This window comes from Neovison vison, chromosome 7 (assembly GCF_020171115.1).
Source record: "Neovison vison isolate M4711 chromosome 7, ASM_NN_V1, whole genome shotgun sequence".
In the NCBI taxonomy this organism is placed as follows: Eukaryota; Metazoa; Chordata; class Mammalia; order Carnivora; family Mustelidae; genus Neogale; species Neogale vison.
Window position 1 is genome coordinate 58134346 of NC_058097.1, and position 13633 is coordinate 58147978.

General features: G+C 43.6%; 1 protein-coding gene across 2 annotated transcripts; it reads right to left on the minus strand.

The window, feature by feature from the left end:
* Window positions 1-563: 563 nt before the first annotated feature.
* Window positions 564-13269, minus strand: LOC122912101 (zinc finger protein 211-like). 2 transcript variants are annotated; one of them, XM_044257452.1, is made up of 4 exons: window positions 13024-13269; window positions 12404-12442; window positions 11422-11548; window positions 564-2565 (listed from the first exon to the last, which is right to left on the minus strand). In XM_044257452.1, the coding sequence occupies exons 1-4, from the start codon at window positions 13054-13056 to the stop codon at window positions 1097-1099; spliced, it is 1668 nt and encodes a 555-aa protein (XP_044113387.1). In that variant the 5' UTR covers window positions 13057-13269; the 3' UTR covers window positions 564-1096. The 2 variants fall into 2 exon arrangements, with proteins under 2 accessions (XP_044113387.1, XP_044113388.1); XM_044257453.1 differs by lacking the exon at window positions 12404-12442.
* Between the last annotated feature and the right edge of the window lie 364 nt (window positions 13270-13633).

Consider the following 13633-nt stretch of genomic DNA (forward strand, 5'->3'; position numbering starts at 1 on the left):
ATCCTGCACAATCACAGTCACTGGAGCATTTGTTGATGCAATGCTAGAAGGGGCACGTGCCGTCTACTTTGCTTCAGACTCCTCCATTGTTATTGTACCAATTATAGTTCCCCCGGGGCTCTGTATTCTCACCATGACACTTGCCTAATGAATCCATGGTATCAGGGCACATGGCTCCCTTGTAGCAACTGGGGTAGAGACTCAACACTACTGAGCGTTATGTGACATCCACTGTGAAAAAGAAAACAATTCCTGTAGTTCTTAGAACCACTGAAGGCTGTCACAATTTCCTGACTCTTCAGGGTGTTCTCTGAGCCCACAAAAAAATCCTGAAACCCAGTCCACAAATTAGGACAAGTCCTGGCAGTCTTTCCTAGGAGACCGCAGGCAACAATGTAAATTGTTGGAAAAGGTGGAAAGAGAGCTATTTTCTTTCCAGACTCTCATCTCTGAGGCACACAAAGCATTAGGAACCCCAACAAAGCTGTTCACTCTGTAATGCCAACAGAACCCAGCCATTTTCAAATCACCTCACATAGTGAAGAGAACCCCAAGAACAAAGATTAACAATAAAGTCTTTATTACTGCAAAATCTAAAGGAATAGGAGGCAGGGAGATCCCAGGTTGGGGACTTGGGAGGTCAGGAAAATCCAAGAGGAGTGTCACAGAACAAACACATCCTTGAAAATATGGTCCTTCTTGGCAAGTTACCAGCAGAACTCAGCTTGGGTCCTCTGGGCCATGCTCTAACTTCTACAAGAGAAGAGAATGAAGACCCTATAAGGGCTAAGAGTAATCACGATTTCCTCCAGCAAAAGGGAGGGAAAGAGGTCAGCTTCCCTGAGCACACTGTGGTGGTAACTGAAGCACTAGTGCACACTGTAAACGCTGAGTGGTAGAGGTGATACAACTCTTCCACAGAAACTGGCAGTGACATAAACCTGGCAAGAGCCCTGGACAGGTTAGAAGTGTGACATAGCTCCTGTATAGATTCCCACATACTAAAGTGAGATCTCTCCACTGTGGATTTTCAGATTTATGGACTTGAATTTAGGTAGATGGCTTCCTCACAACTTCTCTCCTCCAGTGTAATTATCTAAGGCCTTTCTCTAGTATGAAGTCTCTGGTGTTGAATGAGGTCAGATTTGGAGCTAAAGGATTTCCCGCATTTTCTGCACTCAGTAGATCTCTTTTCAGTGTGAACTCTCCGGTGCTGAATGAGGCTGGAGCTTTGGCTAAAGGATTTTCCGCATTCCCCACACTCATAAGGCCTTTCGCCCGTGTGAACTCTCAAGTGTTTAACGAGGTTAGATTTGCAGCTAAAGGACTTTCCACATTCACTGCACTCAATAGGCCTTTCTCCAGTGTGAACTCTCCAGTGGTTCTTGAGGTTGGAGCTATGGCTAAAGGATTTTCCACATTCCCCACACTCATAAGGCCTCTCTCCTGTGTGGACTTTACGATGTGAACTGAAGCTGGAGCTTTGTTTAAAGGATTTCCCACATTTACTGCACTCATAAGGCCTTTCTCCAGTGTGAAGTCTCCTGTGGTGAATGAGGCTGGAGCTTCGGCTGAAGGACTTCCCACATTCATTGCATTGATGAGGCCTTTCTCCAGTGTGAACTCTCCTGTGGTAAATGAGACTGAAGTTTTGGCTAAAGGACTTCCCACATTCACTGCACTCATAAGGCCTTTCTCCAGTATGAACTCTCTGATGTTGAATGAGGTTGGACCTTTGGCTGAAAGATTTTCCACATTCCCTGCACTCATAAGGCTTCTCTCCAGTGTGAACTTTCCTATGGCTATTGAGGCTGTAGCTTTGGCTAAAGGATTTCCCACATTCATTGCACTCGTAGGGCCTTTCTCCAGTGTGAACTCTCCGATGTATAATGAAACTGGAGTAATAGGTGAAGAATTTTCCACATTCATTGCACTCATAAGGTCTTTCTCCAGTGTGGACTTTCTGGTGCTGAATAAGGTTACATCTTCGGGTACAGGCTTTTCCACATTTGCCACACTCATAGAGTCCTTCTCTAGTGATAACTCCCTGGTCCTGAACAAGTGTGTCTGCGCAGCTGAAGGCTTTCTTGCATTCTCCACAGTTGTGATGACTTTTATCACTGTGAAAGACAGCCTTACACTCATTGTTCGGCTTCTCCCCAGTGTAAGTGACCTGTTGTTGGAGAAATCCCATGCTAGCTAAGAAGTCCTTCCCTGTCTCCTGACAGGTAAAGGGCTTTCCTGACACGTGGACTGTACAGTTCTTTATAAATGAGGCTCTGTCCACAGAATTTCTGAAGGGTATCTCTCCAGTGTGCTGCCCCCGGTACTGCTGAAGGTTGGCATCTAAACAGAACTGTTTCCTACATGTATATGGTTTTTCCCCAAGATATGTTCCCTGGTGCTCAGCCAAGTACAAAATGCTTCTCAAGATCGGGCCATGCAGTTCAAAGGGCTGGGCCTTCTGGGAAGGTGAATCTGCCTTGAGAGTCCCAATCTCTGAAACTCCTATAGGAATGCTCTCTTCGGAAGGTGCATGCTCATCCTCCACTCCAAGCCAACAACCTGAAAGCAAAGAAGTGATGATGAAATACATGTTGACTTTATTGGGAAGGGGCAAAACCCATCACAAATGTACATCTGACACATTAAAGAACCAGTATAAGGAACTGTTTTCAGGAAAAGGAAGTTGGGATTAGGTTTTGGAAACAGCTACATTATACTACTGGGTCCCCAAGGTCACAGAACTGGGGAGGCCTCATTAGGCACAGGATACAAGAAAAGGGTTGGGCCGGGGTGAAACACATGTTCTACAACTCATTCTACTGTTAATGGCTTTTAGCAGAATTACCTCTGCTGTGACCTGTGATGCTGGACAGAAGTCTATGTCCACATGTAGGAAAATCTGACTGGAACAAAGTAAATGGCTTTAAGAATTCATAAAAGATGGGGCGCCTGGGTGGCTTAGTCAGTTAAGTGTCTGACTCTTGGCTTCAGCACAGGTTGTGATCTCAGGTTAGTGAGATCGAGCCCCAGGGCAGGCTCCACGCTGGGCATGGAACCTGCTTAAGATTCTTTCTCTCCCTCTCCCTCTGCCACCACCCCTCTCTTAAAAAAAAAAAAAAAAATTAAAAGATATGTACACACTTTAGAATACAGCAGTGTTGGAAAGCACTGTGGAGAGAAGAGTGTGAGGAATGAATAAGAAAAAAGGTCCAGAGAGGTGGAGATTGGCCTGGGGCTAGAGAATGAATAAAAATGACAAGTCAGCAAAGTGTCAAGAATGGAGAAGGGAAGGTAGAAGTGAGTTGTGGCCACCAGCAATGGCACCAAAACACAAGTCAAACACAACAGGTTCCTGGTGTGATTTGTAACAAAGGTCTGATAGCACATTATCCCCCAGCTGTCATTCACCTAGATCAGGCCCTCTCTGGGCCCATCTTGTGGAGACTGGAATTATATCCATCCTGTGAAGCACAGGAGACTCTTCCCCTAACCCCAACTGAGCAACTGCATGGGACTTGGAAGATCCAAATCCTAAGGATAAGATAGTATAGGTCAGTGGTTAATACTGGCCTGGAACACCTCAGCACACAATGGATCACAGAAAACACACTAGAAAAAGTACCTCCATGCCCAGCTAGAGGGAAGATGGTGGGGCAGTAAGCACCAGGAGCCTGTCTCCTCACCCAGGACCACAAATGCATTGATAGACTCAATCTGATGTAACTATTTTGCAACTCTAGAGTCTAATGAATGCTTGCAACTTGCTAAATTGCTTTAACTTTGGTCAATATCAGCTCTTAGCAATGTGTTAAGTTATACACATCCCAACTTGTCTAACTCTTGAGTCCTACAGCAGGCAGTCATACACATTTTTCTAGAGCAGCTTGCTGGAGTCCAGGTGGGCAATAAGGACTCTGTCCTCCAAGTATCACAGATCTATGCTTCTGATGGTAGAGGTGTAATAGACAGGTGGGCAGCCATTGTTGCAAAACCTCTCCCTCCCTGACTCAGGCAATTTTACAGGAGATTTAAAGGGCAGATGTCTATCCATTCCACCACCTCCTGTTTCTCTTATTCCTGTTCTGGGAGGCAGAAATTCAAGACTAGGATATTCAAAATCACATATATGGAGGAATAGAGAAAATCATCATACATGCCCAGGGAAAGGCACAGTCTTAGAAAAAAACAGAGGAGACCTTAAGTTTATACCTCAGACTGATCTCCAGTAGACACCCTACAACCATTAAAAAAAACCTCCAAACGTTTGGTTTTCAACAAGAACACCAACAAATCAGAGGACACACAAAGCAACAAGAAAGTTTAATCCATTCTAAAGAAAAAAAAAAAACAAGAGAAAGTGTCCTTGAGAAAGACTACATTGTGTACTTATTAGACAAAGACTTTATTTTTTTCTTCAAGATTTTATTTATTTGACAGTGAAAGAGAGAGAGAGAGAGCACACAAGCAGAAGGAGCAGGAGAGGAAGAAGCAGGTTTTCCACTGAGCAGTAATCCCAATGTGTGGCTTCATCCCAGGACCCTGGGATGATGACATGAGCTGAAGGCAGATTCTTAACCAAATGAAACACCCAGGTGTCCCTAGACAAAGACTTTTATTTAAAACATCTGTCTAAAAGACGCTCAAAGAGCTAAAAGAAAATATGGACAAATTCAAGAAAATGTTGCATGGCCAAAACATAAATATCAATAGAGATAGGCAATATAAAGAATAATCAAAAAGAAATTTGGGAGCTGAAAAATATAATAACTGAATGAAAGAACTCACTAGAGGGATACAAAAACAGCTTGGAGTAGGTAGAAGTAATCAGCAAACCTGAAGATATCAAATCTGAGGAAAAGAAAGAAAAAGGATTGACCAGAAGTGAACAGAACATAAGAACCTATGTTCTTGTGTTCTATAGTATACCATATATAGTATAGTAAACCGATATATGCAATATATACAATGTGTAATATAGTATGTGTATATGTGTATATGGGTATAAAATGTGTATACAGTAAACCAATATATGCAATGTATTAGTCTAGAAGAAGAGGGAAACAAAAGGACAGAGAGCTTATTTGAAGAAACAATGCCTGAAAACGTCCCAAATTTGATGGAAGACACAAATATTAACATCTAAGAAGCCCAGTGAACTCCAACCAGGCTAAACTCTGAAACTCACTCTTGGCACACATTATAGTCCAAGTGACAAAAGCAAAAGGCAAAGAGAGAATCTTGAAAGCAACAAGACAGAAGTGACTCATCACATACAATGGATCTCCAAGATGATCAGATTTTTCATCAGAATCCATAGAGGCAAGAGGTAGTGGGTTGATATATCCAAGGATTGAAGGAAAAAAATCCAAGAATCCTATAACAAGCAAAAATGTCCTTAAAAAAGGAGAGAGCAATTAAGACCTTGCAGATAAGTAAGAGCCAAGGAAGTTCTTTACTACTAGATGTATCCTGCAAGAAATGGTAATGGGGGTCCTTCAGGTTGAGGATGAAAGGACCCTAGACAGTAACTCAAAGCCATTTGACTAAATAAAGATCTCTGTTAAATTAATATAAAAACAATTATAAAAGCTAATAACTTGGGCTTATAACTCCACTTTTGGGGGCACCTGTGTGGCTCAGTGGGTTAAGGCCTCTGCCTTCGGCTCAGGTCGTGATCCCAGGGTCCTGGGATCAAGCCCCGCATCAGGCTCTCTGCTCGGCAGGGAGCCTGCTTCCTTCTCTCTCTCTGCCTACTTGTGATCTCTGTCTGTCAAATAAATAAATAAAATCTTTTTAAAAAATTAAAAAAAAAATAACTCCACTTTTGGGGGGCACCTGGGTGGCTCGGTCAGTTGGGCATCTGCCTTCCACTCAGGTCGTGGTCTCAGGGTCTTGGAATTGAGCCCCACATCGGGCTCCCTCCTCACCGGGAGGCCTGCTTCTCCCTCTCCCACTCTCCCTGCTTATGTTCCCTCTCTCACTGTGTCTCTCTCTGCCAAATAAATAAAATCTTAAAAAAAAAAAAAAACCAACTCCACTCTTTGTTTCCTATGTTTAAGAGATTAACACATAAATAACAATTACTGATCCAAATTTCTGGACATACAACACACACAAGACGTAATTTCATGACATCAGTAACTAAAGAAAGGGTGTAGGGACAGAGTCTTATAGAAGCAGAGTTTTAAAAAAATATGACTGAGGGGTGCCGGGGTGGCTCAGTAGTTAAGCCTCTGCCTTCAGCTCAGGTCATGATCTCAGGGTCCTGGGATTGAGCCCTGCAGAGAGCCTGATCCAACCCCCCATGCCTGCCTCTCTGCCTACTTGTGATCTCTGTCAAATAAATAAATAAAATCTTTAAAAAAATATGATTGAAGCTAAGCTGGCATAAATTCAAATTAACTGTTATAATTTTATATGTTAAATGTAACCCCATAATTAACTAAAACAAAACAAAACAAAACAAAACCCAAAAAAGAAAAAACAAAGCCCTCTAGAAGGTATACCAAAAAAAACCCTCCAAAACAAAACCAACAAATCAGAACATTTCACTCCAAAAATAAATAAATAAATAAATAAATAAAAATCAATTGAATGCAAAAGACAGTAATACAGAAAATGAGGGGAAAAAAGCTTCAAGGCCTACAGAAAACAAATAGCAAAATGACAGATGTTCCTGCTCATCAGTAGTTACTATAAATGTAAATAGATTAAACTCTCTAAACAAAAGACAAAATTGGTGGAATGGATAAAAAAATGTGAGCCGGGGCGCCTGGGTGGCTCAGTTGGTTGGACGACTGCCTTTGGCTCAGGTCATGATCCTGGAGTCCCGGGATCGAGTCCCACATCGGGCTCCCAGCTCCATGGGAAGTCTGCTTCTCCCTCTGACCTTCTCCTCACTCAGGTTCTCTCTCACTGTCTCTCTCTCAAATAAATAAATAAAATCTTAAAAAAAAAAATGTGACCCAACTATATGCGGTCCAAAAGACATTCACTTTAGATCCAAAGACATAAGTTCAAAGTGACTGCTTGGACGTGACCATGCAAATAGTAATCAAAAGAGAGCAGGGGTGGCTATACTAATATTAGACAACAAAGTGATTTACATCAAAAAAGGTTATGAGACAAAGAAAGTTATTATATATTAATAAAAGGTTCAAGACACAAGAAAAGATAATAATTATAAACATTTAGGCACCTATAACCAAATAAAGATCTCTTATTAAATTAAAGATCATTGGGGCACCTAGGTGGCTCAGTGGGTTGGGCCTCTACCTTCAGCTCAGGTCAGGATCTCAGGATCCTGGGATTGAGCCCCGCATCGAGCTCTCTGCTTAGCAGGAAGCCTGATTCCCCCTCTCTCTGCCTGCCTCTCTACCTACTTGTGATGCGTCAAATAAATAAACAAAAAGAAATAAATTAAAGACCATCAAAACCATGAAATAAAAATTGATAGAACTGAAGGGAGAAACCGACAGTTCTAAAATAATAGCTGGAGATATCAATGCCCCACTCTCAAAAATATAGAATAAACACACCAAAGTAAGGAAATAGAGGACCTGAACAACACAATAAACCAAGTATAACTAGCAGAATATACAGAATACTGTCCAACAGCAATATAATAAACATTCTTCTCAATTGCACATTAGACATTTTCCAGGAAAAAGAATATGCTCAGCAAATTAAGTGCTACTAGATTTAAAAAGACAGAAGTCATACAAAGCATCATTCCAAGCAAAATGGGTTAAGTTAGAAATCAAAAACTGAAGGAAAATTGGAAAAGTCATCAGAAAATTGACCAAAAAAACCCGGGGCACCTGGGTGGCTCAGTGGGTTAAGGCTCCACCTTCGGCTCAGGTCATGATCTCAGGGTCCTGGGATAGAGCCCTGCACTGGGCTCTCTGCTCAGCCGGGGCCTGCTTCCCCGTCTCTCTCTGCCTACTTGTGATCTCTGTCTGTCAAGTAAATAAATAAAATCTTAAAAAAAAAATTCACAAACCTATGAAAATTAAACAAATAATTTTTGGGGGCCTGGGTGGCTCAGTGGGTTAAGCTGCTGCCTTCAGCTCAGGTCATGATCTTGGGGTCCTGGGATCGAATCCCGCATGGGGCTCTTTGCTCAGCAGGGAGCCTGCTTTCCTCTCTCTTTCTCTCTCTCTCTCTCTGCCTGCCTCTCTGTCTACTAGTGATCTCCCTCTCTGTCAAATAAATAAATAAAATCTTTAAAAAAAAAAAAAGAACAAAATAATTTTTAAACAACCAATGGGTCAAAGAAGAGTCATAAGGGAAATCACAAAATACTTCGGTTTAGAGACAAATGAAAAGATGGTATCAGCAATAATTATGTGAAGCAGCAAGAGCAGCACTAAGGGGGAAATTTATTGCTGTAAACACATTAAAAAGGAGAAAGATCTTGAATCAACAGCTTACCTTTACAAACTTTTTTTTTTTTTAAGATTTTGTTTATTTATTTGACAGACAGAGATCACAAGTAGGCAGAGAAGCAAGCAGAGAGAGAGAGAGGAGGAAGCAGGCTCCCTGCTGAGCAGAGAGCCTGATGTGGGGCTCAATCCCAGGACCTTGCAATCACGACCTGAGCCGAAGGCAGAGGCTTTAACCCACTGAGCCACCCAGGCGCCCCTACCTTTACAAACTTAAAGAACTAAAAAAAGAGCCAATAAACCCAAAGCTAGTAGGAAAAAAAAAAAAAAAAAGAAGAAATACTAAAGATGTGAACTGACGTAGAGATAAGAAAAACAACAAAGAAAAGGCAACAAAACTGAAAATTGGTTCTTTCAAAAAGCTATCAAAATTTAGACAAACTTTTATGGTACCTGGCTGGCTCAGTCAGTGGAGCATGATTCTTGATCTCGGAGTTGAGCTTAAGCCCCACGTTGAGTTTAGAGATCATTTAAAAATAAAATCTCTAAAAAAAATTTGACAAACTTTTACCTGGATTGGCCTTAAAAAAAAAAAAAGACTCAAAGTGGCAAAATTAAAAATTATAGTGGGAACATGACTACCAAGTCTACAGAAATTAAAGAGATCATACGAGAGTACTAGGAAGGAGACTGAATCACTAATCAAAGACCTCCTGACAAAGGAAAGCCTTGGGGCACCTGGATGCTCCCTCAGTTAGTTAAGTGTCTCCTTCCAGCTCAGGTCTTGATCCCAGGGTCCTAGGATTGAGTCCTACATCAGGCTCCCTGTTTAGCGAAGAGTCTGCTTCTCTCTCTACCTTTCCCTCATGCTTGTGATATCTCTCTCTCTCAAATAAATAAATAAAATATTAGGGCACCTGGGTAGCTCAGTGGGTTAAAGCCTCTGCCTTCGGCTCAGGTCATGATCTTAGGGTCCTGGGATCAAGCCCTGCATCCGGCTCTCTGCTCAGGGGGGAGCCTGCTTCCCCCTCTCTCTATGCCTGCCTCTCTGCCTACTTGTGATCTCTGTCTGTCGAATAAATAAATAAAATCTTTAAAAATAAATAAATAAAATATTAAAAACAAAATAAACTTGGGGCACCTGCATGGCTCAGTTGGTTGAGCATCTGCCTTCGGCTTGGGTGGTGATCTCAGGGTCCTGGGATTGAGCTCTGGATCGGCTCCCTGTTCAGTAGGGAGGCTGCTTTTCTCTCCCATTCTCCCCCTACGTGCTCTCTCTCTCCAAAGAATAAATAAAATCCTTAAAAAAATAAAATAAAATAAAAATAATAAAATAAAATAAATTCAGCTTTCCTTTGGGGAAAAAAAAGAAAAAGAAAAGCTTGGCACTGGTGAGTTCTGCCAACCACTTAATGAAGAACAAACACCCATCTTTATAAAAAACGGACAAAGCCACTAGGAGCACACAGAAAACCAATAATATACTTGATGACTCATCAGGTAAAAAAATCATCAACAAAATACTCCCAAACTGAATTCAGAAGCATACTGAAGGATTATACACCATCACCTATTGGGATTTACTTCTAGAATGAAAGGACAGTTCAACATACAAAAATTAATCAATGTAATACCTCCCACTCACAGAATGAGGGAAAAATTACATGATCATTTCAACTGATGCAAAAAAAAAAGTCTATCAAAATTTAACACCCTTTCATGATGAAAACAGTCAATAAACTAAGAACAGAAGGAAACTACCTTAACATAGTAAAAGTAAAAGATCACAACCCATGGCTAATATATTCAATGCTGGAAGACTGAAAGCTTTTCTTCCAAGATCAGGAAGAAGGATACCAACATTCACTACTACTATCCAAAATGGTATTGGAAGCTCTAGACAGAAAAAAAAAAAGGAAAAGAAAAAGAAAGGCATCCAAAGCGAACAGAATAAGTAAAATTATCTTTGCTTGTGAATATATCTTATATAGAAAACTAGGCCTAAAGACTTAAAAAACTTTTAGAATAAGTGAACTCAGCAAAATAAGAGGATACAAATAGGATATTAAAAAAAACCCAGTTGTATTTCTGTACATTAATAATGAATAATCTAAAAAGGAAACTAAAAACAATTCCACTTATAACAGTATCAAAATAATAAAACACTTAGAAATTAACCAAGAAAGTAAAGTATATGAACACAAGAAACTACAAAACTTTTTTTTTTTTTTTAAAGATTTTATTTATTTATTTGACAGAGAGAGATCACAAGTAGGCAGAGAGGCAGGCAGAGAGAGAGAGGAGGAAGCAGGCTCCCTGCTGAGCAGAGAGCCCGATGCGGGACTCAATCCCAGGACCCTGAGATCATGACCTGAGCCGAAGGCAGCGGCTTAACCCACTGAGCCACCCAGGTGCCCAAGAAACTACAAAACTTTGATAAAAGGAATTAAATTAATAAGTGGAAAGAATTTTATATTCCTGGATTGAAAGATTTAATACTGTTATCAATACTACTCCAAGCCATCTACAGATTCAATGCAATCCCTATCAAGAGTACAGTTTTTTTTGTAGTAATAGAAAAATTCACATGGAATCTCAAGGACACCAAAAAGCCAGAACAACCTTGAAAAAGACTAAAGTTGAAGGAGTCACATTTCTTAATTTAAAATTTTACTCCAAAGCTAAGTAGTCAAAACACTGTGATACTGCCATAAAGACAAATAAAGACCAATGCAATAGAATAAACACTCCAGAAATAAACTCTTGCATATATGGTCAAATTATTTTCTACAAGGAGGCCAAGACCATTCAGATCCTGAATCCCTCCCTGTGAGGGTCTGAAGCAATAGGTGTTGTGGCAATAAAGGGAGAGAAGGGGACATGCAGACCAGCTCTAGAAACTACAGCATCTACCCAAGGAATTGGGGAAGGCAGCAGTACCCATTATTCAGAGGTGAGACAGAGCTGCTCCTACAGAAAAGAGAAAGGTAGAGCCTCGCCCAGGGCATGGAGGTAGGTGTGAGGGCCTTACCTAGTGAGGATGTGAGTGCAAAGTTCTCCAGCATCACATCATGGTACAGGCATCTCTGATCCTCGTCTAGGAGATCCCATTCCTCCCAGGAGAAATAGAGGGCCACATCTTCAAAAGTCACACTTCCCTGCCAGGATAGAGAAAGGTGAAACCACGAAAAGCCTCACTCCTGAAGACCCATACTCCATATCCCCACAGATCTATCTCACGTCCCTCCTCCTCTCAAGATCCCCAAATCAGAGGAGATACCAGACTCTTGTGTCACTGGTGTCTGCTCTTTCCTTTAACTCCCGTTAATCGCTGTGTTCACTCTGTTTCCCATTCTGCAACCAAATGGAATGTGCTAAGACCTATATAAGATCACCTGCTGGGGTGCCTGGGTGGCTCAGTCAGTTGAGTATCTGCCTTTGGCTCAGGTCAGGATCTCAGGGTCCTGGGATCCACTCCCACATGGGGCTCTCTGCTCAGCAGGGAGTTTGCTTCACTCTCTCCCTCTGCCCTCCCTCTGCCTTCTTGTGCTCTCTCTCTGTCTCTCCCTCTTTCTCAAATAAATGAATAGAACCTTAAAAAAAAAAAAAAAAAAAAGACCACCTTCTTCCACTGATCCAGACTTTTCCCTTGCCTCCAGATGAACGCCTAACTTCAGACGCAGTCATTCCGAGCTCGACTCTGGCGCAGTGCCTCGGTTTCTTCTCACCAGAAAGGAGGCCTGCAATCACCTGAATGCTCTGAGCCTCATCTCCAGGCAGTTCCACATACTGACACATCTCTTTCCCTTGATCGGCCCAAATGGGAACCCCTTCCTATAAGTCCTGGCCTAGACTCGACTTTGAGCTCGGGTTCTTCAGGGTCCCCAAACTCAAGGGCTGGGAGAACGGCAGATGAAGAGTTCATGACGCCGCGGATTTGGACAACATGTGGTACGGAACCAGGAGGGACTGGTACCCAACCAGGAGGGACTGGTACCTACACAGGTACTCACCTGTGTAGGTTCCAAAAGCATTTCTGCAACCATGGATACCTGTGGGAAGAGGCAGGTCTTCGAGAGATGTGGCCACGGCGACTTTCCAGGGCCTCAGGCCTTCCCTGTGTCCCTGCGGGGCACCAGAGCCAGGTAACCTGGGGCAGACTGGCCGGCCAACCTCTGTGCTGTGTGTCCTTAGGAAAAGACTCAACCTCCCCTTGTGTCCTCATCACCGTCTACAACTTTTCTATTGAGCAGACTTAAGAGGCTACTCAAATCCCAGCGTAGACCGCGTCTCTCTTTTCCTCAAAATTCTCCACAGGTCCCAGGACCCTCAGAACCGAGGTACGGCACCTCGGCCCGCCAGTCCAGGGGTCTCCGCCTCACGCCCTCTGAGGGCGGGAGGGCAGAATCCTTCCCCTCAGGCCCCCTGCGGCCCCCGCCCCAGGGGCCCCTCAGCCCCGAGCCCGCTCCCGCACGCAGCCCGCCGGCGCTCACACACGCGCCCCCGCCCACCAGCGCCTGCCTGTTCCGGACACCGGGGCCTGGGCCGCAGGGCCGCGAGCAGGCGCCCCGCGCTCGGGCCTTTGGGGTCTGGGTGGGGGGCGGAGGGGAGGCCCCGGGAGACGAGCGTTTACCTCAGCCGGGTCCCTGGGAGCGGCCGCCGCCATCGGAGCCTCTCGGCGGAGCAAAGTGATGACAGCTGAGTGGCCCCGGCAGTCGCGGACACCGAGGTCTCCAGGCGGTCCTCGCAGGCGGCGAAGTCCCCGACCCCAGACCCGCCTCTCTACAGCGGAGACAAAGTCTCCTTTTGTGCCTTCTCTATCGGTCGCAACTGGTGTTCCGGATCCTCTGACCGAGCCCGAAGACCCCAGAACCGCTAAAATGACCGCCACAGAAACGACGGAAGCCCCGCCTCAAGGCGCATTGCCCTGCCGGAAGTGTCCCCTTTCTGGGTTTTCATTGGACTACTGCGGCTGCCGCTCAACACAAGCCTTTCTGGGTAATGTAGTTCCTTCGGCAAGGCAGGCCTGGAAGAGGGGCGCCCAACACCAGGAACTCTCAAAGAAAAGATCACACAGGAAGGCCAGGCCCAAGGAAAATGACACTCTACTTCTGGGGTCCGGGAAGGTCTTCGGTTCCTCTTAAAGAGGCAGCGGACAACTTCTGGGGAGTCTTAAAGTGCCCTCTAGGGTCTTTGGTGCTACCAATCACTGGAGCGTTTCCTCATTATTTCAGACTCTATGA

What these genes read in the sequence shown, in the direction of transcription:
- LOC122912101 (XM_044257452.1), bottom strand. Translation starts at nt 13,056, where the DNA reads ATGGCGGCGGCCGCTCCCAGGGACCCGGCTGAG. An exon ending in CTCCCAGGGACCCGGCTGAG is followed by an intron (nt 12,443 to 13,023) that starts GTAAACGCTCGT and finishes CTCTTCCCACAG; the next exon opens with GTATCCATGGTTGCAGAAAT. An exon ending in TGCTTTTGGAACCTACACAG is followed by an intron (nt 11,549 to 12,403) that starts GTGAGTACCTGT and finishes CTATCCTGGCAG; the next exon opens with GGAAGTGTGACTTTTGAAGA.